The 26,785-nt window shown below is 29.5% G+C and overlaps 1 protein-coding gene, 1 long non-coding RNA gene and 1 pseudogene across 2 annotated transcripts; 2 read left to right on the top strand and 1 right to left on the bottom strand.

Moving 5' to 3' along the window:
• Positions 1–3,739: 3,739 nt before the first annotated feature.
• LOC107607955 (1-aminocyclopropane-1-carboxylate synthase-like) lies at positions 3,740–7,107 on the top strand. The gene is made up of 4 exons (XM_016309847.3): positions 3,740–4,170; positions 4,294–4,425; positions 5,037–5,197; positions 6,110–7,107. Exons 1-4 carry the CDS (start codon positions 4,030–4,032, stop codon positions 7,020–7,022), a joined length of 1,347 nt encoding a protein of 448 aa, XP_016165333.1. The 5' UTR covers positions 3,740–4,029; the 3' UTR covers positions 7,023–7,107.
• Positions 7,108–9,346: 2,239 nt separating this feature from the next.
• LOC107607954 (hyperosmolality-gated Ca2+ permeable channel 2.1-like) lies at positions 9,347–14,267 on the top strand (annotated as a pseudogene).
• A 2,683-nt stretch (positions 14,268–16,950) lies between these two features.
• On the bottom strand, positions 16,951–17,618 carry LOC110264756 (uncharacterized). The gene is made up of 3 exons (XR_002350921.2): positions 17,322–17,618; positions 17,104–17,234; positions 16,951–17,020 (listed from the first exon to the last, which is right to left on the bottom strand). It is a non-coding gene; the product is annotated as an uncharacterized LOC110264756 (long non-coding RNA).
• Between the last annotated feature and the right edge of the window lie 9,167 nt (positions 17,619–26,785).

Below are 26,785 nucleotides of genomic sequence, written 5' to 3'. Positions count from 1 at the left end.
AGCATAAGAATAACTAATTATGAATTGCAACGCGTCATATTACTGATAGAATGAAAATTACTCAGATGTTAATGAATGGAAATTACTCAAATATTGTTGAATAGAAACTAAAAGAGAATTATCAAGAGTTAATTATATTTGCAATTGGAATACAAATGGCATAAGAAGTGAACGGCATAGGAGGGGCCAGAGAAGCATGAAGTCTAGGACAAAGTATGGTGTTAGAAAGTCCATGTAAGGTTTACCCACTACAATCATCATTACTTATTTTTCAGAAGCACAATGAAAGGTATTGCAGTTTTCAAGCTGACGTAATCCTAATTATTCTCTTCCATTTTGCTATTTTTTTTTTTTCTTTCTAACAAAAAAAATTGTAAGTTAAAATTATTTTTAAAGGATACTTTAGTTTAACACAGTTAAACAAATTTAGTTAATTCTATTAAGGAGTTTTTAGTAATTTAAAATTATTTTTAAAGGATACTTTAGTCTTTTAAAATTAAAGCTAAAAAAATTAGTTTTTTTAAATGAACTTAGGATATTTTAGTTATTTAAAAAAAATATAAATTTCGATTTGTAATATAATTGAACAACTTTAAATATAGAAAAGACATTTTAGCCTTCTTAATATTAATCTTTTAATATTTTTTTAAAGAATATTTAAAAGTTTTTTAAACTCTTTTAAAAAATTAATCAAAAAGATATTTTAGTTAGTTAAAATTAATTTAAAATTTATTTTAATATTAACAAATATATAATATATTTTAAAAAATAAAAATATTTGTTAATGTGAATTATATAATCCATATGACAATTGTCATTAAACTATATATATATATATATATATATTTGAAATAAACACTCTTAAGATAACCTGAATTTAAGCCTATGTTATGACATGTCATACCCATAGAATACGTTTATTTTCATGTACTCCTAGAAGAGATAGGACTTCTACTTATGAACAAACAAGAAACTTAGGGGAACACCCTGAGTAACAAAATATCACTACATATTAGTGATTCCAGAAAGATTAAAGTTGCGATGTATGCAACCCAACCACTATGCATTTTGGTTCCAGGTCACTTTACTGCTTCTTCTAAAATTGTGCACTTAAGAGACACCAATAATAATAATGCTATTTAAACTGATATTATTAAATGCTTATTATATCTAACTATTCTATTCACGAAGCCACAAGATTCACAAATATTCTTTGTTTTTACTTATCTTTTGAATGTAGCTGTATATTTCAAATGTTTTTATTCAAGTGGAGTGTAGACATCATTTTTAATCTTTAGGAGACATATTAAAGACTATTATCCCACCACTATATTATGAGCTCTCTATAGCTCGTGCTATAAATTATTCCACAGTCTTTAACTTTGTGCCTGTGCAGTTCATGCTTGAGCCAGAGGACAGATCAGAATCCATTATAAAGTTCCCTAATGTAGAAAATTTTATCCATAATAAAATTCTAAAAAAGTAAAAATATAAAAAAAATTTTGTTTTAAAAAATCATGCTTTTACTTCCAATGACACATTATCTGATTTCTTTCCTATTAGATAACATTATGGTAAGCATTTATGTATGTAGGCATGTACTCTGTACGTAATTTCTTCATTCCAAGTAGATATGTATGAATTATTGGACATTATTCTTCTTGCATGATGGGGAGAGGTTGGAGAATGCAGTAAGGCAAAAGCAAAGCTAAAAAACTCCAAATAAGCAAGCTAGTTGTTTTTTAATCACAGTTGGTGCATAAACATGATCTACTACGAACAAGAGACAGAATCCATGGGCACGAATGGCCGACAAGGATTGAGGTTGGGGAACATGATGACTAGAGTAATGGGGTCCTATCAAGTGACAAATAGTAGCACGCAGCAAGATCCAACATACACATGTGAATTTCATCAGCAAAGTATTTGCTATTCTCATTTATCTGCATTTGTCATCATATATAGGATTGAATATATAGATATTTCTATATATAAAGTAAGATAATATAAATAGATCAATACCCAACTTGGCTAGATTAATATCTAGTGATTAGTTTTTTTGTTTGTTTAAATAAATATTAGAAGTTAAAATTTTATCTCATGTATATTGTAAATTCATTAATAAAGTTTCCATCTCGAAAATATTAAATAGAAAATAAATTTTAAAATTCAATTAGAAATTAATTTTTTTATTAATATTAATAAATTTTTTAATTTTAAATTTTCAGTTATAAATTTAAATTTTTTAAAAATAAAAATTTAACTACTATCAACTGCTTAAAAATAAAATTTTTGTTATTTTTCTAAATTTTAATACACATAAAATGAATTATATAAAATATTCCAAAATTTTAACCCTCACAAATCCTATCTAAGGGCTAGTTTAATGTAGAACTAAATAAGAACATCTAGTTGAAGGGGATGCATGATCATTGTCAGAAAGCAAAATTTGATCAAGGAGATTTAACATGGATGCAAATATAGCTCGTGTTCTTTTGAATAATTATTGTGAAAGAATATATATTCTTGAAAAAATTTATTTTATTATTATATATATAAAAGTAAATAAGTATAATCATAGTATCTATTTAATATTTTATTTATATATATATATATATATATATATATATATATATATATAGTCTCACTACTATTATTTTATAAATAAAAAATAAAAATCAAGATTACTTATAGATCTTAATAAAAATAAATAAAATATTATTTCAGTTAGGATATAATAAAATAATAGCCATTAAATATAAACAAAGTTTCAGAATTTAATTTTAATATGTAAAATAATTTTATAATTTTTATCTATTAAAGAGTTATTATTCAATCAAATTCAGCCAATTTTAGTGGAAAACATTAAAAAATCACATATTAAGATGAGAAATAATAAATTAAGGTTATGATCAACCACTTCTCACTATTAGAAATTAAAGTCTTTAAATTAGAATAATGCTATGGATATCTATATTAGACATACCAGGAGGCTAAATAAATTTTGAAAAGTCCAACTAAATCGTCTCTTCTCCTTTATCTAATTTTTTTCCTTTTTCTTTTATTCTTCTCCTCCTTAGTTGTTATCATCGTCATTATTTCTTCTTATTCCTTTCTTCTTCTTTTTTGGTTTTTTATTTGATTTTTTTTTCTCTTCTTTTATTATCATTTTCTTTTTCATAATCTTTTCCGATATACAGCAAAGCAAAATGACTGAGTACATAAATTTTGGTATATAATACAAAATTTTAGTACATAGCACATAAATTTTTAAAGCACAATATACTCGTAATATAAACTCTTCTTTTTCTTCTTTTATATATGTGTAACAAAATTACCGAGCATATAAATTTTGGTACACAGGGTAAAAAGTTTTGAATGATTACACATTCAAAACATTGACTCACAAAAATTTCTATATTGTATCTATACTTTTCTATGCTTTTAACCAAAATTTTTGTGCTATATTAATTAAAAAAATACAAAGAAGAAAAAAAAGTATATAGGCATATTATACAAATGACTTTTGTTGGACATATTAAAAAAAAAATACTTGTGTACATGTAGGATCATTGGAGATATATTCTTAGGAAACAATACTTAGTCACGTGTACTTGTTCTATTAATAACAATTTTTGTAACTCATGAAGCTTTCACTAATTTCTAATAACTATAATTTAACTTACCTTTCTAACTTAGTTATAGGCTGTAAATAAGCTAATTAGTTTAATTACCAATTAATATCGTATGTATGTTATTTACAGCTCACAAGGTATTCTATGTTATTCACTACTTGTCATTCTTGTACCCCTTATAAATATTGAACCTCTTGCTGCCTAATTTTTAGCTACTCAAATATCGTAACCCTTTCCATTTCAAAACTCTTGCATTCTAGAATTCTAAAAAAAATATATTGAATCACTTTAGATCATTCCTTTTGGTTCTCAATTTTTGTTTAGGAGAGTTAATTTAATATAAAGACACTAGATAGTATCTACTAACCAAGAAAGGAGGAAAAATATTAAAATAATGTTGTCTAGAAAGGCTAGTAAGGACTCTCATGGCCAAGACTCTTCTTATTTTCAAGGATGGCAAGAGTATGAGAAAAACCCTTATCATCCCATTCAAAATCCAATGGGAATCATTCAGATGGGACTTGCAGAAAATCAGGTTAGTTTTTTATTTGTTATATGGATATTTATGTTTGGGCAATTTTTTTTTAATTTTCACAATAATAAATATATTGTTTTAACATCAAGCTATACATGTCTAACTGATTGACAACTTTTGTAGCTTTCATTTGACCTTCTTGAATCTTGGCTACGAAGAAATTCTAATACAATGGCGTTGAAGAAAGATGGGGTTTCTGCATTTAAAGATCTTGCTTTGTTTCAGGATTACCATGGTTTGCCAGCTTTCAAAGAAGTAAGATATGATTTTTCAGGCTAATTTATAAAAAAAAAGAAGAGAAACTCTTGTTGTTTCATTTATATATTTTGTTTGCAATATATAGAGATATTTATCCAAAAGAAGACAAAGTTTTCAAATGAAAAGCTTAATGCTCTATCTATTTATGATTTAAGGAAAAATTACATAAGACTACATGACTTTAATCATTAAAACCGTCCATAACGACTGTTCATGCTACCAGTATATGTATTTTTTTTTTTTATAAAAAATAAGAGACTTGAACCCGTAATCTCTTAATTGAGTATGGAGAGACTATGCTACTAGTGTATGTATGCATATAAAATCAACTAAGAATAGTATTTCTTTTTTTAATTTTATAAAAATAATTCTATACGGTATCTTTCTTAGTCATAAAAAATTTTTTGAGTGTAAGAAGCCTTTTTAAAAAGATTTATTTATATAACAACATATTATTATTAATTAGAAAAATACGAATTGTCCTTTAATTTTCAATCTTTTTAAAAATTTATTATTATTTAATTAATTTAAATACTCACTCTCACGTATTAATTGGTAAAAAAATCAACGTACCGTTATTAATTACTCTTGGTAAAATTTTGTTGTAGGCGTTAGTGAACTTTATGACAAGCATGAGAGGAAACAAAATCAAATATAGTTCAGACAAGCTTGTCCTCACAGCTGGTGCAACCGCAGCAAATGAAATTCTCATGTTTTGTCTCACTGACCCTGGCCAAGCCTTCATCCTCCCCACACCCTATTATCCTGGGTATAGCTTCCTTCTATTTTAAATGAATAATTGAAGCATCACATATATAGAGTAAACTATTAAAAGAAGCAAAACTATTTAAAAAAAAAAAGCAAAGTAAATATCACAATTCTGGCTAATAATATTAGTGTATCAATAGTAAGATAAATGTTGATTCACTATTTTATTTATTAAATATGTATAAAATTAAAAAAATAGAATCAATTAAAATAACAAATATTGATTCACTATTTTATTTATTAAATATGTATAAAATTAAAAAAATAAATTAGTTAAAATAACTAATTGTTCGTAATGTATAAGTTTTTAATTCAAGTATATTGAAAATATGTTATGAATTATATATAATAAAAAACATTTTAAAAAATAAAGATGTGCACTAATCTTTTATATATTTTTATTATATATAATTACATATAAAAGAATATAGATATAATTAATTTGACAAAATTATTTCAATGACTTTTATTAAATAAATAATAATATTACATAATTAAATCATTTTAATAATTAAATTTAATTAAATTAGCCTAAAAATTTATTGGCACATATTATACAATACATATGTATTCATGCTTTTTTTTTTCTAAAATCGGTTAAACTTAATTATAAAAATGACTTCTTTGTTTAGTAATTTTTTTTTTCTTAAACAAAAGACATCTTTCAAATTATAAACTGTATCTATGTTTCAAATAACGATCATGATACGTGTATATTAAACTTAGTTATCAAAATCAATTATCAGTATAAAATATATCTTAAAATATAAATATACATTAAAAATAAATTAAACCACAATTATACCGGTGACTAATTTTAGTAGTTGATTTTTGAGTACGAATAACATTTTTGTTCAAATTATATAAAAGGCAGATAAGATGTTGAAGATGTAATTGGGTGGCTGGCATGCAGGTTTGATAGAGATCTGAAATGGCGAACGGGGGCTGAGATTATTCCAATGCATTGCTCAAGCTCAAACGGTTTTAGAATCACTCGTTGCGCCTTAGAACAAGCCTATCAGTTAGGCCAAGAACTGAACCTCAAGATCAAAGGAGTGCTAGTGACTAACCCCTCAAATCCACTAGGCACCACAATGACCAAAACAGAACTGAACCACTTGCTCGATTTCGCAATCGACAAGAACATTCACATTGTAAGCGACGAAATCTATTCAGGCACCGTCTTCGACTCCTCCTCCACCACCAGTTTCACAAGCATCATGGAAGTGCTGAACGAGAGAAACAACAATAATTATAATAACATTAGGAACCATGTTCACATGGTGTATAGTCTCTCAAAGGACCTAGGTCTCCCTGGATTTAGAGTAGGAATGATTTACTCAAACAATGAAAAGGTTATCGCCGCAGCCACAAAAATGTCAAGCTTTGCACTTGTTTCGTCACAAACTCAATTCTTGCTTTCAAACTTACTCTCCGACGCTAAGTTCATTAAGAAATACATGGTGGAGAACCAGAGGAGGTTGAAGAGGCGCAAGGACATGCTTGTGCGTGGATTAAGGAAAGCAGGGATATCGTGTTTAAGGAGCAATGCTGGATTGTTCTGTTGGGTGGACATGAGGCACTTGTTGAGTTCAGATTCGTTTGAAGCGGAGAAGGAACTTTGGAAGAGGATTGTGTGTGAGGTTGGTTTGAACATATCACCAGGGTCTTCTTGCCATTGCTCTCAGCCAGGGTGGTTTAGAATTTGTTTTGCTAACATCTCCGAAGATGCATTGCACCTTGCCATGCACAGGATGAAGGCCTTCACAAACTCAATCTTCTCTGTTCGACTTCCCATCATCATGATGAGAAAGAAATCATTTTAAGATTTTCCTAAAAATATATTGTACTATGTACTCTCCCTATAAAATCAGCTATCATTAATAAAATATGTTTTTTATTTATATATTATATCACACTTTTATCTTAAAAACACAAATTCACAGGTATAATCATATATAACTAATGATACCTGAAATAGCTAAGAAATTAATTTTTTTTATTAATATCAACTCATTTAAAAAAAATAAAAATTAAAAAAATAAATTAAAAAATTCTGTCTTCTCATCCTTGCTCGTAAACATCATCCTTGCTCGTAAACAGAACAAACAGAACAATAATAAAGATTAAAAAGAGAGAAGAAAAACACTGTCATCAATAATCAATAATCAACAACAACAATCATTCACATATAACAGAATATAACACCTTTTTTTTATTTGCAAACTGAAATGTCAGAGCTAAAGTACGTAAAGAAAATTGGTGAATCAAATTGTGATTGAGCTAAAACTGAACAAAAGTGTTAATAGAGACATTTACCACCCTTTCGCTTGTTTCGATCTGGTTCGGTTCCAAGACAGCAAAACAGTTCGAAGCTCTCATTTTGGCATGGCTCAAGAAGAAGGGAAATAGGATTATCTGATATAATTTGAACTCCAGCACAAGGAGAAGAAGAATAGCACGGTGTCGACAACTACGCCTTACCAAGAATCTACTGTCCGGTGTCACCATGGTCGACGAGATTAGGAGGTGTAGTGCTGGCAGTAGCTTCTCCGACGAGCAAAGACAGAGATAGAGAGCTCAACAGCAACATCAAACCTCCCCACCGCCATAATCTCCTTCAACTTTTTCTTCCTCTCCCAGAGAGTTCTCTCTCCGATCCCTTTCTTCTTTGACATGCATCTCTCTATACTCTATTTCCGCCGCTTTCTCTCGTATTCCATCGTTGACGGCGACAACATCAATGACTCCTTGCTTCGTTGCATCGTCGTCTTCTTCTCCTCCTCCTTCTCCCACTTCCGCAGTCTTCTCCTTATTTTCCTTAGTTTTTTTTTTCTTTTTCCAGTGGCTAAAAAATTTAGATATGGTTATGGGAGTGGTATGAGTGATATACATATTGTAATTTTTGTATTTTTTTAAAACAAATTTGGGGTACCTTCCTATTTATATTTAAAAAATAAAAAAATTGTTCTATTTGTATACTCCAAATTTAGGTTTTGAGTACAAAAATCAGAGGGTTCGATTTCTGTAACTCTTGCAACGGACAGTCCGATTTCTACCTCCTAAATTAAATCATTCTATATTTTAAAAAATACCACAACAACTTTTTTTTATCAAAGATAGGAGACTCGAACTCACGACCTCTTAATTGAGTATGGAGAGACTATATTATTTGAATTATAACTCATTGGTAAATAGAGTACAAGGTGGGAGTTGAACAATTAAAAAAAATATCATTATTAATCCAATCTTAAAAATAAAAATGTGTATTGCGGTTCGAGGCTAGAAAAATAAAATTTTATAAAAGAATAAATAAAATAGTCCAAAAATAATATTATTTTAATAAAATTTAATTTTAAAATTAAAAAAAAAAATTTGATTTCGATTTCAAACTTTAAAAATTTATTTATTTCTTCTACTAACTTTTTAACTTTGGAATGATTGTATGCTGTTATATATAAAACTAGTTAAAACACTTCATCAATGTGATGTGTGCCAAATATACTTGTATATAATAATAAGAAAAAGTATAGAAAGATAATAAATTTAATGAACAATACAATTATGCATACAGTAACCTTAATAATAATAATAATAATTTGAATGTGAGAATTATGCATGAGCATGGCGTATGCATGATTGATTGGGTGATGGCCGCGTGGGCAACAGGATACGTTTCTAGCGCTATTTGCATATCCTCTATGGCTCCATGCAGATGCGACGCCGATTTCATGCGATTTCATTCCCTCACCCTCACCCTCCTCCTCCTCTTCCCCTCTCACACTAAATCAGATTAAATTAAATCCCGCGAATACTGATGAAATTAGGGGTTTCAATTTTCTTCATACATTGTTATTGATTATTCATCCCTATATATGCAGGTACTTGTCTTCTATTCCCAATGTTAATTATTTCATGCGTACGTGAAAACAATCATCTTTTAAATAACGTTGTTTAGTTTTCATCAGGCGTCCCAGAATCCCAGAAGTACGTTGTTCCAACTTCATGGGAATGTTTGTCGTGCACTTTCGATGATGAGTGCAAGATGAGTGGATGCCGCATATACAGGACTTTACAGGTGAAGCAGAGCATCAAGATCTTTGTTTTGAGACACATTAATTAATTGCAATGTTTTGTTGTATGACAAGAGATGGACATCAATGGTCTTCTAACATCAACTGGGATAAATATTGGTCTATGCGTGGGGCTGTTTTCACTATATTCAGTGTTAAGGAAACAACCAAGCAACGTTAATGTGTACTTTGGAAGAAGGCTTGCATCTCGGCGTTTAAGACACGTTGATATCTTGGAGAGATTTGTTCCTTCCCCAACATGGGTCAAGAAAGCATGGGAAACAACTCAAGATGATATTCTCACTATTGGTGGCTTGGATGCTGTTGCTTTCAGTAGGATGCTTGTCTTTAGGTAATAATTAACCAAACAATCCCGCTACGTTACCATAACAGCATTTCTGCCAACTTCGGCCAACTCTTATTTATGACTGTGTTTAATGGAAGTATCTTTATGGATGTGTCTAATAAGAATGTCTTTTTTATAATTGTGTCTAATAGAAGTATATTTATGTATGTATTTTTCTGAATGTGTCTCCTTATTCATGTGTTTAAAATATAATAATTAATTATTGTTGACAATAAGTTAGCAGATAATATATTGATACCCTATATTTTTCCTTAACCAAATTCAAAAATCTTATATATTCACAATCTCCCTTAATTAACTGTTATTTTTCATCTTCTTCTACAGTATTCGAATGTTTTCTGTTGCTACTGTCATCTGCTTTGTTCTGGTGCTACCAGTTAACTACCACGGTCGGGAGAGACTCTATAAGAATATACCTTTGGAGTCATTGGAAGCATTTACCATTGAGAATGTCAAGCAAGGATCCAGATGGTATCACCTTTTTCACTTCCAAAGAAAGAATTGAATCTGCCACTGAGAAAAACATTTCTTATTCTTTTATTTCATTTCAGGCTTTGGGCTCATTGTCTCGCATTATACATTATAACTATAACAGCCTGTACTCTTCTATACTTTGTAAGGACTTAATTAATTACCTGCATCATTTACTTGTCTGCAATAGTATAAAGAGAAACTATTTTGTTGATATCAGGATTTATTTGTGTTCATCAGGAATATAGGCACCTTACTGACTTGCGGTTAATACATATTATTGGGTCAGCTCCAAATCCAAGTCAATTTGCAATTCTGGTTCGAGGAATACCCTGGTCTCAAGAAAGCACATATTGTGACACAGTGAAAAAGTTTTTTTCATATTATTATGAATCAACATATTTGTCTCATCAAATGGTGTACAACTCTGGTGTAGTTCAGAAATTGAAGGTCTTGCATGCTTTTCACTTTTGTAGGCTATTTAATTCAAAAATTTCTTAACCAGTTCCTAATCATTCAAATAATTGGTCTAATTAAGCGATTCCTAACATATCAGAAATCGCGTAAACGGAGTCGCTTAGACCAATTATTTAAAAGGATAAAAACCAATTAAAATTTTTCGAATTGTAAAAAAACACTTTGTTTTTTGAACAAATAGCAAATTGAGAGGATATTTACTCTGTTTTCTCTTTAATTTGTCCACATAATAAACTACTACTTTTTAAACATTTTTTTTTCTCCCCTTCTCTCTCTCTTAATCATCATCTTTCTCCAGGATAACGCAAAACATATGTGTAAGGTGCTTAGTCGTTCGATGACTCGTTGTGGGCACGGGTTCAGCCATTGCTGCTTCTGTGGAGGATTTAAAAATTCTATTGATTTTGCGATGCGCTACAATGACATAGAAACAGATTCAAGAAAGGTTTTGAAATGAATTCAATGTTCTTATGAAAGCATTTAAGCTTAGCCTCTTGTTTAATGTTTTATTCATTCTGATGCCACATATGATAACTAATTAATACAGGAATCAGGGACTGCTTTTGTATATTTTAAGACTCGGTATGCTGCTTATATTGCTGCCCAAAATCTTCAAACGTCACATCCTATGTTATGGGTGACAGACTTAGCCCCCGAACCAAACGATGTTTATTGGTCCAACCTTTGCATACCATATAGGCAAATCTGGCTCCGTAGGATATCCACATTCGGTGCTGCTGTCACTTTCATGATTGTCTTCATTATACCTGTCACCTTCGCACAAGGCTTGACTCAACTAGACAAGCTTGAGAAAATGTTCCCTTTTCTAACAAGAGTACTAACACAGTAAGATATAGATAGACAGAGTAGTTGCATATTAACAAAAATGAAAATACAGTTTGTTAAGTTCACTATAAATTGGACCACTATTCATGCTTCTTTTTTCTTTTGGAAAAGTATAGGTAACCAACAATATTTTTGAACAATGTGTGAACAATGTGAATTAATAGGGTTAAAAGAGTAAATTAATCTTAAATTTAATTAGTAGCATTAAATTAGAGTGTAGTGTATTCTTATTTGATTGGTGGTTGTTCATGTTGTTCAAAAAATTATTGTTTACCTAACACTCCCTTTTTCTTTTGTTTCCTAGGAAATTTATGAATCAACTGGTGACCGGTTACCTACCAAGTGTTATTTTGGTTTTGTTTTTGTTGGCTGTTCCACCGGTGATGATGCTATTGTCAACAATGGAGGGGCATATTTCACGCAGTATAAGGAAGAAGAGTGCATGCCTCAAAGTTTTGTTTTTTACAATCTGGAATGTGTTTTTTGTTAATGTTTTTGCTGGCTCTGTTATCAGCCAGCTCTCAGTGTTTGCCAGTGTATCAGAATTACCTGCCCAACTTGCCAAGGCAGTCCCGGTGCAGGTGATTACTTTAATTTGCTTCTAACTGTTCTATGATTAAACTAGTAATGCTAGGGAACCAACATTATAGCAGCTAATTTCAGCCAACGTTATAAACAAGTCCAATACAAAGCCCACTAAATATAAATTTTTGTTGAGTTTGGATTTCGGATACTTTTTCTAATTGAGTTTGTTAAAGTTAATTGTAATGCAAGCTTGTATTCGAATTCAAATTTAGCGGAGTTTAGGTGTATTATTAGAGATGTTCTGGAAGCATTCCCCTGGTCTATCATCATATGTGAATTATTTGCTATTTGAAGGGGTTGATTTTAGTTTGGGATTAGGTTTAAGAGATATTATATGTGAAACGGATTGCTTTGACATTTTGCCCGTCGTGCATAATCTTTCAAATGGATATTCATCTGAAGTAACAGATTTGGTTTACAAGATTCACGAACTTTTATCTCGTCTTTGGCTTGTTCACGTTGAGTGGGTGTCTCGAAAAGTAAATAGAGCTGCGAAGTGGATGACTAGATATGGTGCCAAGAGTAACTCTAACTCTGAGCCTTGTGTTGATCTCCAGTAAATCATTCGCTGGAATATAAGATAGTGTTTGCTTTGTTTCTTTGCATGTTTAGACAACAAAAAAAAAAAACATTGGTTGCAATATTAGTAGTGTAAAATTGGCTCTTAAGACTTTGTCTTGTTAAATAGGCACCTTAATTAACCAGCATGCATGTTGCAGGCTACTTACTTCACAACATATGTATTATCATCTGGATGGGCAAGTCTGGCATGTGAAATCATGCAGGTGTGTCCTCTTTTCTACAACCTGTTCCGGAGATACATTCTGAGGAGTAAGGATGATTCAGAAGAAGGCACTCTCACTTTTCCATATCATACCGAAGTTCCAAGGGTCTTACTCTTCGGATTCCTTGGCTTCACCTGCTCTATTCTTGCTCCATTAATATTGCCCTTCTTACTCTTCTACTTTTCCCTTGCATACCTCGTTTACCGCAACCAGGTTAATTACTTAGCTTCAAACTTCAACCTACCCTTCTCTTAATTATTTGATAGCTAATTAAACTTGTTTGTTTTTTATTTTTAGATTCTGAATGTGTATGTTACAAAATATGATGGTGGGGGAAAGCTATGGCCCATTGCTCACAACTCAGTGATATTTTCATTAATCGTGTCTCAAATTATTGCACTCGGTGTGTTTGGACTAAAGCGATCAACAGTTTCATCTGGGTTTATCATTCCACTTTTGATCGGTACCATTCTATTTCACATATATTGTAATCAGAGATTTCATCCTGCATTCAAGAACCTTGCAACACAGGTAAAGCCTCTGTTTCTCTCACTCAGGCATAATGCATTATGCATGCGCACGTGTTAGTTACAACATGTTTTTATTATGTATGTCTTAGGTTCTTATTGACATGGACCGTAGAGATCAGCACTTAGGAAAGATGGAAGAGATCTATGAACAAGTGCATTCATTCTATTGCCAGTTTCCCACTCGATCTGCTTCTAGTTCTGAACGATCCGCCGGAAGCTATCGAGGGATGACCTCAGACCATGTTTCGCCCGCTCCAGAAACTCTGGATGCAGGTTTATTTCCGCGTAATGCTAGAGAGACAATAATACAAAATTATCTTCTTTAATTTAACATTCATAATTTTATATATGTAACACTTATAATTACATTTGAAATTTGTTATTTATTTTAACAATAATTTGAAAATATAAAATAACAAAAATTAATACATTAAAAAAATAAAAAAAAAAACAGTAAGTTATGACTTCCTATAGTTCCAAATTATACCTCCAAACATTATTCTTATTTCCTTAGCTTTTAAGTTATTGTTTTCAATCTCAAGCAGTATTAATATATTACTAATTAATAACATGACTATATATATATATATAACCATCTGGATACAAGATAATAAACATCTCATGTCATAAAATCACTTATCCTAAAAGCTTAAGTTGATTTTGGAGTTCACCAAGAATCAAACTCTTGACCTTTCGGATTTAGAACTCTAATACCATGTCATGAAACCACTTATCCCAAAAACATAACTTGATAGGACAATGTAACACTAATGGTCATATCTCTAATACTTTCTAAACCTCCATTGTACACATTATACGCTTAAGCCATTGGCTCCCTATGCTTTCTCTTATGCTTTTATCTTCAGACAACAAGGGCATTGATATTAATATCCAAAGACAGAGAGACATGGCATGGCCACTTGGTGATCTAGTTTAGTACTTGCTTTGGCGGCAAGCGACGGAGTTCTTAATTAGAATTAGGGTTGTAGATATGACTTGTGAGATACTGAGATTAATGGTGGATGAAGATAGTTAAAGATTAAAATGAGTACAAGCCAAGAAGAAAATAGTTGGATATGGAAAGTAGTTAAATGTGCATTTTTATCGTTGTGCAATGTAAACGTACATCCCGCTATAACAATTTATACCGAGGAATGCTAGGGGCTAGTAATTTTTGTGATTTGTAGTCATCAAATCAGGGGCGGAGCTAGATGAAATATTAGAGGGAGGCAAAAAATATTTACACAATAAAATAAGACTAAAATAAAATTTTAAGAGGGGGCTAAACTGAAATTTATATATAATTTACATGTAAAAAATTAAAATTAGGGGGATCATTGCCCCCCTTTTCTTGTACCTATCTCTGCCCCTGCGTCAAATATCCATTAATGATGGTTTTAATGGTGTGAAATTGGTGTGAAATTTCATCCAATGGCTCACTTTTCTTTAATGGTTACATGTTGGCCAGAATTTAACAAAGTTGCTGGCCCTCTAGACTTTTCTATTTATATCTGAATGCGTTTAAAATGAGTACAAATAATTTTATAATTATTAAATATGTTAGTTTTATGAATTATTGAATTTTATTAAGTAAATATTAAAAATTGTTTAAAAAAATATTAATAAAATTTAATAAATATAAAATATATTAACACATAATTCTATTATTTAGATACATTAATTTTTTAATAAATTTAAAAAATAAAAAGTGACAGTTATTTTAAAATATAAAAAGTAAATAAATATTTTTTTTTATAAACAACAGGGAAGACGCCCTAAAAGAAAATTGGTGGAGAGACCAACTGCTAAATTGATCACTCCACAATTTGATGGCAAGAGACCAAAGGTCTAGAAGAGTGTAAATCCCTCTTACTTGGAGGTAGAGATCCACCACAATTTTAAAATCAGCCTCTATTTCAATATTTACAAAGCCAAAATTTAAAGTAAGACGAATATCCTAATGCTCGACTTGAGTGATAGTGCATAAACCAATTTTGGTACTTGGCACTGAAACAAGTAATAAATCTGCTTGCACATTCCCTTATAATTCCACCATAGGTTGCTTTCCCATCCGATTTTAGTTTGACAAAATTTTGCACCGGGAGATGCCAACCGATCTATCTTTCCTCAAAGATACTAATTTTCTTTCTAGTTCGAAAGAATTCAACTTGGATAAGGTGACGATCTTCGCTACAAGAAAAACATTAAATATTGTCAAATTTATCGTATAATTAAATTTGATGGTATAAACAGTGCCAAAAATTATTTATTGGTAGATTATTTCGTCGGTTTTATAATAAATTTGTCAAGACTAAGTTGCTAATTATTGTTGGATTATTCTGACGGTAATTTTGGCACCATATTATATGTTTTTGGTATCTAATTACTATGTCAACCGATAAATCTGACAGTAGTATTTTTTTCCACAATTAGTAGTTAAATTAAAATTCTTGTTAACATAATTAGGGTAGAAATTCAAAATTATCAGAAATCAACTAATAATTTTATTAAATATCAATTGTCTGAATATAGTAAAATGTCATAGAAGTAAAATACAATGAAATAGGCATAAAATAAATTAAATCCCTAAATCCTACTGATCCTGGTAATTGTCGCCATCGTCATCGTCGTCTTTCCCCTACTGAGGCGGTGGAGTAGGTGCTGATGTCGGTGCCTTACCAGTAGCGTCGCTACCTCCAATGCGCATATGCTCGTTGTACACCTCAATCTACTCCCGCAAACGCTCTAGCCGCTCCAGCTTCGCCGTCATCTGCGAGTTGATGGCTGCAGTGTCTCCCATGCGTGCAAGAAGCTCGTTGTACCTCTGCTTAGACTGTTGAGCTTGTTGGTGAACCTCCTGTGTGATCTTCTACACCTCCTCCCTCAAGTCGACAACTTCCGCGGGATCGACAGGGCTGGTGGCAGAGGCAGACGCAGATGAAGCCGCCAATGCAGAGGTGCGGAGACCATTAGCAAATAACGACCCCAACTCGAAGACGCAATTCTTGTGGGGCTCAGAGGCGGTCTCGCGCCAAACCCTATCAGGATCTACCACTGAGATATCGGGGTCGTCGTTTTCACTAGGCGATTGATGTTGCTGGGTTGGGGCCTCCAATCTATATGTGTAGACCTCCTGTGTAACACACGTTGTGATTAGGATAACAATTAATTGACTTTAAACTGAATACATTTCAAATTTAGAATTAATTGAAACTCACATAATGAGTCACAGACCGCTCATCAGCAAATTTCTTCTTGTTGGCCTTCAAAGTATGGGTATACTTGAAGGTTCCGCCAGTGTCGCCTCATAATCGAACGACTTAAACTGCACATATCGAAATCAACTAAGTAAATAAGTCAAGAAACAACTAATTCAAGTAATAATTAACAAACATGTGAAGTACTTACCAACCTGCTCTTTGTCTTTATGAAAGTCGCTGACCTACCTGTATACTTTGACGACCTTGACGAAGCTCTGTTAGCGACGTTCGTCAGATGGCGACGCTTGAACCCCCCATCAGTTCTAAAATGGGTCTCTAGTTCCTTCTTGATAGATGGACAGATCCAGGTCGTTAGATGGTCGCGCCCTTGACGAATGTCGCTCATCATTTGCTGAAGTCGTTTAGTTGCCCGGTGGTCATAGATCTTCCAAATCACGAGATTATGTTTTGTATCTCATATGAATTTCAACTGCATAAAGTGATTCAACAACGTTAGTTAGTCGAAATAAATACAGTTCAAATACAGTTAATTCAACGACATTGGATTCTTACCACCCACTTCTGAAAATCATCGCTCTCTATTGTCAACAGGGATCTTCGTGTAGGTCGGCCACAGGTGGTCGTACATTGACTTAATCACTTCAGAGATCTCCTGTGTACAAGCATTGTTGTTTGATGCAAACCTATCAAAGAAAAACTTAAGATTAATAAACACATAAAAACACATAAACCTTATCCGTATAAAAGACATTAAAATATTAATAACTCACATCTACATGCCATCAGATCAAATCCGAACCCGTATGACGAGCGGTGGTGGAGGGGTATCCTGCTGGGACGTATTAAATGAATCACCCACTGCGGGATCTGTCGCTGGATTTATAGGGGCGTAGCAGAAGGAGGCACGTAGTTCGGGTTCAGGACCATGATGAACTACTAGCCCGCTGGATCCGCTTGTGACGTCACAGGAGTCGACGGGGTAGTCGGAGTAAAGGACGGTGACTGAGCAATCCTTGGAAATTTGGTAGAAACTCTCCCTCTACCATGACCACGAGACACACTCGATCGACTTCTGCTATCTGTCGTCATGTCTGCAAAAAAAAATATATTATTAGCACTAATCAATATATATACTACACAAATCCTTCAACATTTACATTATTTCAAAAAAAAAAATTGACATAACCTCCCCTAAAATTGGATATGTATTCACCTTTACGGTTATCACAAATCCAACCAATCTCAATCGACAACATCACTCAACAAAACTCAATTAAATTCACAACATATCTACCAGAATATAATAACTTGTTTATACATTGAAAAGGCAACATTCTCATTAATTCATAGAAGTTATTACATATAAATAAGAGTATACAATATAGCACGCACTTTTACTTAGCATATACATATATCTATCTCTATTTGAAACTATAGTGTTAAATTTGAAGTTCGATTAATACTCATGTAAGTTTACTTGAAAGTGCATCTTAATTATTGATATTAAACTTAACTTACTCCTAAATGCTAAAGTAGCATATGATAACTAAATCCTAAATTAATATATAGTTAAATCCTAAATTAACAATTAACTTAACCCTAAATCTTAAATTAGCATATAATAATCCAATCCTAAATTCTAAATTAACACATAACTAAATCCTAAATTAACAATTAACATAACCTTAAATTCTAAATTATCATATAATAATCAAATTCTAAATCCTAAATTAACCATTAACTTAACCCTAAATCCTAAATTAGCATATAATAATCAGATTCTAAATCCTAAATTAACATATAACTAAATTCTAAATTAACTTAAACAAAAAAAAAGAGTAACCATAGAACCTGAGGAGCAAACAGAGAAAAAAGAACTCAGGAAAGGGAGATGCACTGGCAGTGTTGGACGGCACACAAACAGAGAGAGAGAGAGAGAGAGAGAGAGAGAGAGAGAGAGAGAGAGAGAGAGAGAGAGAACGACTAATGAAGGGGAGAGGAGGAAGGAACGGTCTAGTTTCAGTGAGGGGGATAGGAGGCGGTGACAGGAGGAATAGGTGGCGGTGGGGCTGACGGAGCGGCTGGGAGAGAAGAGGGTTAGAGAGAGAGGTAGAAGAGAGGTTAGAGAGAGAGAGAGAGAGAGAGAGAGAGGAGATTTCGAAATGAAGGGGAAGAGGGTTCGCACTTTTAATTTTAGGGCTTGTTACTGTCAGATTTACCTGCGGATAAATCCTACTATAACGCATTGCGGTCACCAAAACGCAGCGTTCCACTAAAATGGGTTTATCGGCGGATTTTTCGCCGGTAAATCTTACGATACATTTTCCGCCTGCTTTTTCCTGTTTTTCCTCCAACTATTCCTAATGAATTTAATGTTGGAATTGAAAATCTGTCGGTAACTATTTGAATGGTCAAATTTCACATAAAAATCATCCATAAATTTATCAGTAAAATTAACGATAATGTGCGAAGCTAAATCCGATGATACTCAACATTTTTCTTGTAATACTTGACTAAAAAGAGAACTACTTCATACATTTTATCTTCATCAACAGCTATGTTCTTTTTAAAAATGAACTTGTTCCTACGATATCATAGAGTACTCATTGTATTGGAGAAGAGGAGGAAAAAAAAAAAAAAAACCTTTAAGGTGAGAATCGGAAGACAAATTTTCCATGAGCAAGGGAAGGAAGGGCTTGGTGAAAAAACCGTTTGCTTCATTCCAAACTGACATCTATGCTCTTCCATGTTTGATGTGCAACTCTTTAGTCTCGCAAAACGTGAAGCACAAACTCGGAGGAGCTACCACACACGCTGCAGAGGTCATCTTGTCCCTTTTAATAATTGTTTTATTTATATTTTTAAAATAGGAATTGTTGTTTTCACTTTTTTTTTAAAAAAAGCATATATATTTATTAACGTCGACATTTTTTTATATATATATTTCAACATTTTCTCTTGGAATTTTCTTGTTTTTTTGGTCAAGATTTTTCTTCTGGGTTAGCCGCAAGATTATTCATTCCCTCTCCTCAATTATTTTCTTTTTTTTAGGTACCGGTGACAGGTGAGCTGAATGAATCCATCTAAACTTTTAAATACATTAAAATACTTATCTATCAAGCCCACCATTTGGGCCCAATGCTCCTTTAAAAAAAAAAAATAGCTAGGGTATTATGATATGGAGGATGCTCCTATAAAGATGCTTAAAACGTCTTTTTATAAAGACACTTATGTATTATTTTTGAATTTCTTAACAAACTAGAATAAAATCAATTTTTTTATAACAATAACAATAAACCCAATTGTTATCAGATCCGGTCGAACTGATGAACATAATCCACTGGATTATGATTTTTTTTTTAAATAAAAATCAGGAATATATTTGTTTTTTAATCAAAAAATTTAAATATAATTCGGTTTAGATTATGTAAATCAAATTGGGTTTAATAATTATAGTGTGGACAATTAGGTTTATAATGTTGCTATAATAAACTGATTTTATTTTGGTTTATTAAAAAATAAATTATTAACCGATTTAATAAATATGTCCAATAATATCATGACACATGTAAACGTCTTTAAAAAAAAAAATATTTTTAGTGTCTTTATGAAAGTGATTTTCTTATGGTATACATGATTAAAGACCTAAATTGTACACAAAACACTATTGAAAGATATAAATACATTATCTTTGGTAACTTTGACTCTCAACACAGAGTGGGCCAAGGTCGGCTATCTTCTAGTTCTTGAAAACAAACCAACATGAATTAAAAAGTGTGTGCAGTACTTATGAATCAATATAGAAATGCAATTAGCGAATAAAACATGTTGTCAGGTCCTAAGGCGGGATTGAATTTTGAGAAATTTTCAGGTTAGTGAGTGTCGTTATCATTGCATAAACAAATGCAATTCCAAAATTCGATTTAATTATATCAGACGGATTAAATTCGCTTAGGATCAGAGAATCCACAAAGAATGGGACTTGATATTATACAATGAATTGCGGTAAGAGAAATCGTCGTTTGGCTCTTGTCACTGTTAAGGGCATGCCCCTGCCTATAGGGCCTTTGTCACGGATCTGTGCCAATTTGTTTTTGTTTTGGTGCTTATTAATTAATTAGTAATTATTATATTTCTGTAAAGTAAGAATGGCTGATTCACAAGTCAAGTATTTAAATCCTTGTTTTATGTTGTAGAATTGTTCTCTCGTGTTTTTTCTGCCTTTGGGATATTCCCTTTTACTTTACAGAGCGAAATTATTCGTATTATGAACTTTATTTTTCTTACATATATAGCTAATTGCATGAGTATGAATTACTTAATATTAACCATGCGTTTCAGAAACGTTTGTTGTTTATGGTCTGTGGCGTGCTTCGATTTTTGTAGCTATGACGTGTTTAACTAATTTATAGTTAAGTTGCCGATTAAACAGATTGTGCGTGCATATTATTAATAGATCAATTATTAGAATGAAGCATATCATGAATTAATTATGGTGAATTATATGGTAAAAATGTAAGTTTACAGATTTTTCTTTTAATAGAATGAAAGAGAGATTAATAAAAGTAGGATCCATATTTTAAATAATAATAAAATAATAAAAAAAACTATAAAAAGAATTATATTCTCTCTATACCACTCCAATCTGTACAATAGAGTGTCCCATTAATTAATCGGGATTAAGTTTATGAAAACCGATCACTACAAAAGGTTTCCTGCTACAACAATAAAACCAGAAAACGAAGAGACAATATATCTGTGCAATCTATACAAATATTGTTGTAGTGGTGTGTATAAATTCTAAAAATATGAGTTTAAATTGTATTGATTTATGGAGTAAAATATTATTTTTTATTTTTAATATTTAGAGTAAGTTTTAAAATTACTCTTAATATTTAAATCGTTAATATTTTAAAATAGTCTCAATGTTGTCTTGCCAGTAGGGATCTGTTAATAGAATTGACAGAAGATAAAATTAAGACGAATTTAAAATATTAGGAACTTAAATAGGACGAAAACGTTGAGAATATAAACGATATATTACTCTTAGAAAAATTATCAAATTAAGTAAAATGAAAGTAAATTTTAACAAAATGAATTGCATTACGAATTTAAGATTTTTACTCATTATAGAATATTTTTAGAATGACTAGTAGATAAACTTTCGGGAAAAAAAAAAAGAATATGATACATATATAATAAAGTATAAATTATACATTTTGCCTCTAATATACCGAAATTCTTTAATATTTAATTTAGTTAAACTTTATTTTTAATTTTAAAATAAATTCTAATTTTATCCTTCAAATAGTAATTTTTACGGTAAATAATTATTTAATTATTTTTTTAATTGCATCTAAGTAAATTACTCTTAATCACATTATTTTCATTCTAAATAAGTTTGTTTTTAATTTTACTCCTAATCATATTACTTTTATCCTAAGTAATTTTATTTTTAATTGGGAGTAAAATTAAATAATTAGCTATTGTAAAAATTTAAAATTATTGAAAAAAAATTAAAATTTATTAAAAAATTAAAAATAAAATTTAATTAAATTAAATATTAAAGAAGTTCGGTATATTACAAAAAGATATATTATTATATACGTACATGCTCTTTTTTTCTTTTTCTAAAAGTTTATATATTAGTCATTTTACAAGTATGAATAAAAATTTTGAATTCGTAATGTAATTCATTCTGTTAAAATTTATTATAATTTTACTTCATTTGGTAATTCTTTTAAGAGTAATGTATCATTTTCATCCTAAACGTTTTCATCATCTTTAAGTTTTTAACGTTTTAAAATCATCTCAATTTTGTCCCACTGTTAATTCTGTTAACAGATCACTAATGGCAGGACAACATTGAGACAATTTTGAAACATTAGGGACTTAAATATGACGATTTAAACGTTAGAGATAATTTTAAAACTTACTCCAAATGCTAGGGACAAAAATAATACTTTATTCTTAATTTATGTGTATAAAATTCTGATAAATAGAAGTGCAAATTATATGTTTCTTATGTGCAAAATTTTTATAAATTCAGATGCAAATTATTGCTGTCAAATACAGACTAAAAATGATAATATTTACTGTCTAGGTAGCATTGTTGGTTGGATAAAATATAAATATATAAAAAAATGGTTTATACACTTAAAATTATAAAAAATTTTAGCCAATTAAATTACTTCCATACTTTCTATAAAACTAAAAATTATGAAATATAAATTATCATCTATCTTGCATTACTATATAACAAATTTAATTCTGTATATATTTAACACATAAAATAAATTCTGTCACATGTTTTATTATTTAAATACGAGTTATTTTATGTTTGAATTAAACATTAATAATTAATTTATCATATCACTTTTCTTCTTATAATAATATATATAAAGTTTGAAAAATATTTATGTAATCTTTAAGCGTATTTAATAGGTGCTATAGCTATATATATTATTATCCAGATTTTAATTATAGGTTTGACTGATTAATTGTGTCATTATTTCATATATAATATTTCAAGAGTTGAACTTACAGTTAATAATGTGACAAAAGTTTGAAACTGTTGCCCCATAAAAACAAATAGATACCCCAATTTCAAATTATGTCAACCAATTCTAACAAATCATGACCATTGCTTACCGGACAATATCCATAGTCAACAAAATTTCACCTTTAAAAAAATTGTACATACCTGTAATCAATTAGCAAAAAAGGCAAAATACTCAAAGTCAGCCAAGATATATGCGTGTTAATATAAGATAATCACTTCTTTGACCTTTTGCGCAAACAAGTGAATATGGTGTGCACAACAATTATGTACTTATATTTTTAATTACGTAAGTTTGATTAGTTTAGGTCTTATTAATATAAATAAATATGTAATATGATAGACATATTTTTAGATTTATATTATTTATTCTATTTTAAAAAAAATTGAGAAAAATAAAAAAATTAATATTTTTATGTATTATATATAATATTTTAAATAAATTATATTTTTAAAATATTTTGATGAAAAATTATATTGTATAATAATATTTTTAATAAAATTAGTTAGTTAATAATTTTTAAATATAATAATTTAATTATTTGTCAAGTAATATAAAATAAAATTTTAATTATTTTATATTTTTATGTTACAGTTTAAAATTTTATTTTAATATAATTTTTTAATATCACAAAAATTTTTTGCATAATAATTAATCTTATTGAATAAAGAATACTCATATTTTTGTATTTATATGTTTTATATTTAATTATTTAAAAATAAAAGATTCTGTTACCCTTTAAAGTATTGTGTATTAAAATATTACCATTTAAAATATTTATTTATGTATTAGGATATTCTATATTTATTAGAGTCCATCAATGCTCTTCGTTCTTTTATATTAGCTTTTAATTTTCATCTAATCAAATTTAATGATCTATATAAATGTGGTACATCCAATAAACACATAATTGTTGTGCTCGTTTTAGACATATCCGACGTTAATAAGTAGTAAGTATTAGGATCGTAATAAATTAGTGTCGTATAAAAAAAAAGTTAAAAAAAAATGGAATTTATAAGATGAAGCTTATTAATTTAATACTATACGATTTTTACTTAAATATAGTATTTTCTTATTTTGTATTCGTTCTTTCTCAAAATTTTTAGTAATCGAGTGCTTTTTATCATGGCTCAACAATAGATATTATTATGTGTGACAATGATAAATGACGTAAAGCTAAATTATCTCTTAGTTTTTTTTTTTTTTCTTCGTTTTTCACATTAGCTAAAGGCTAATAATAAATAGCTAGAATAAGTGAAAGTCATTAGCATCAGTTAGAGTAGGATCTTGTTACAGAATAATATTATATATTGAAACTTTTTTTATTAATTAAGTTCAATTAAATTAGTCTAATATAACAAAAATTAATTATAATTAATATTATTTTAAATTTTATTATTTAACTTGATTGAATTTAATTTATAAAAAAATTTGGATGTATAACATTATTCTATATGCCTTGGTGCCATGAGGATTGAAGTCATCATCATCAAAACCAAACTTTGTTTTTTCAGTTAAATCTAAACCTAGCTTTTGTTTCACATCTAAGCTGAAATTTGAATAGTAGAACAAAGAGATCATTTATGGTATATATTGTCAATTTGTAATAGATAGAGAAAAATATCATAGGGTAATGTTAGAGAGACAAAAAAATTAGCTGAAACTTGCTTTATTTAGTATTTATTAATTGTCGCGATAAGTAATGAATGCTAAATAAGAAAAGTTATGGCTGTTTTTGGCTAATATTTTTTTGTTATTAAACATTTTCGATATAAATTCCATGCATTCAAGGGCCGTCAAAATGGGCCAAATCCATCGGACCAGCCTGTTTACCCATTTAAATGGGCGGATTTTGTCTCTAAAATTAAACCCGTTTAATTTTCGGGCTGAGTCCGATTAATCCGAAAAAAATGACGGGTTAAACGGGCTAGCCCGCGGGCTAAATTGGTGGCCCGTTTAATTTTTTTATATTTTTTTCAAAAAAAATTGCACTTTTTAGCTGATATTTCTCCTATGTGATCCGAAAATCTGATCCATCAACAAAAAATATTGTTTGTTTAAAGTTTTTGACCTAAAAGTGATCTTTTTTGTCAAAATATTTTTTAAAAAATAAAATAAAAGAATAAACGGACGGACCCGTTTAATCCATCGGACTGATCATAAATGATCCGGACTGAAAAATTATGGCCCATAAATAAAATGAAATTAAACAGTCTAACCCATTTAATACACGAATTTAATGGGACGGGCTAATCCGTTTGACAACCCTACATTCTGCATATTACAACTAATCTCGTGTTTACATTTTATAAGTTGTTGTTTTTTAAATTATTATATTTTAACATTAATAAATTCTTTAAGAGTACCTAGAGTTTCTCTGGACAAGACTCCTATTGCGTCATTGCTTATTATGCTTACATAATTGTTGTCAAGTGTAAAACATAGAAGTGATGATCATTATACAAGTATAAATTAAGAGGAAAAGTATATGGCGGAAGATATATAATTACGGTCATTCTAATTCGTCTATATTATCAGTAATTATGATATTTTAAAAAATATTGTGAAAATTAAAGTAATGTTTTTTTAGTATTTAATAATATTTTTTAAAAATTATTACTAAAAAAATATAACTAAAATATAAAAAATATTATTTTAATTTTAATAATACTTTATAATACTAAAATTAGATTTTTTTATTTATAAATAAAACAAATATTTTATTTATTAATATGCATATTATTGAATGTATTTACATTTTTATAATGTTATTACACATTTTAAATATACAGAAAAAATTAAACATAAAATTTGAGTATTGTACACCTGTAATATCTTACATCTGTATAAATATACATATCTAGTGTATCCGAGATATATTATGATCTTATTTGGTTTTATTTTTTTTTTATTTTAAATTAATAATTTAGTTTAATTCAATACAAATAAAGTCACTGCTATTATTATACTCGTACAATTAATTATGTTTATATATTCAATTTTAAAAAAAGTTTAATAATTTAAAATTTTTTAATTAAAAAATTAACAATTTAAAATTTCAAATGCATAAAATATGTGCAAAACCAACTCAAAACTTGATATGTCCATATAATAATTTGGATAGTGTTATGCTGATTTGATTTTTATTTTTTTATTTTATCTAATTTTATTCAAATAATTTAAAATTTTAAAATTATAAACATTTTAGTTTAAAATTTTGATGAATATAATTTAATTTAATTCAACACAAATAAAGTACTCATATTATCATACTCTAATGGTTAATTATGTTTATCTATTAGATTTAAAAAAATGATTTAAAGTTTTTAAATTAAAAATTAACCATTTAAAATTTTAAATGCATTCAAGATATGTACAAAATTAACTCATGACTTGATATGTCGATATAATAGTTTGAATAGTGTTGTGTTGGTTTGATTTTATTTTTCTATTTCATCTAATTTTATTCAAATAATTTAAAATTTAAAATTACAAAATTTTTAATTCAAAATTTAGATGAATATAATTTAAATTAATGATGTAATTCAATCTAATACAAATAAATGTACTTGTATTATTGTATTCATAGTTTAAAAAATTAAAAATTAATTAGACGCTATTCCTAAGTAACCATACGAATATTTTCTATTTGCAATTTTAATGTGTTGGGAAGA

The sequence above is a fragment of the Arachis ipaensis genome, chromosome B7 (genome assembly GCF_059453495.1).
Source record: "Arachis ipaensis isolate K30076 ecotype BB chromosome B7, ASM5945349v1, whole genome shotgun sequence".
NCBI classification, from domain to species: Eukaryota; Viridiplantae; Streptophyta; class Magnoliopsida; order Fabales; family Fabaceae; genus Arachis; species Arachis ipaensis.
Note: the sequence above shows the minus strand (reverse complement) of the source record. Positions and strands in the feature narration are given on the sequence as shown.

Excerpts from the sequence above, each read along its gene's own strand:
- LOC107607955 (XM_016309847.3), top strand. The coding sequence starts at position 4,030 with ATGTTGTCTAGAAAGGCTAGTAAGGACTCTCATGGCCAAGACTCTTCT. Across the intron at positions 4,171-4,293 it reads TGGGACTTGCAGAAAATCAG|CTTTCATTTGACCTTCTTGA; the intron begins GTTAGTTTTTTA and ends CAACTTTTGTAG. Across the intron at positions 4,426-5,036 it reads GTTTGCCAGCTTTCAAAGAA|GCGTTAGTGAACTTTATGAC; the intron begins GTAAGATATGAT and ends ATTTTGTTGTAG.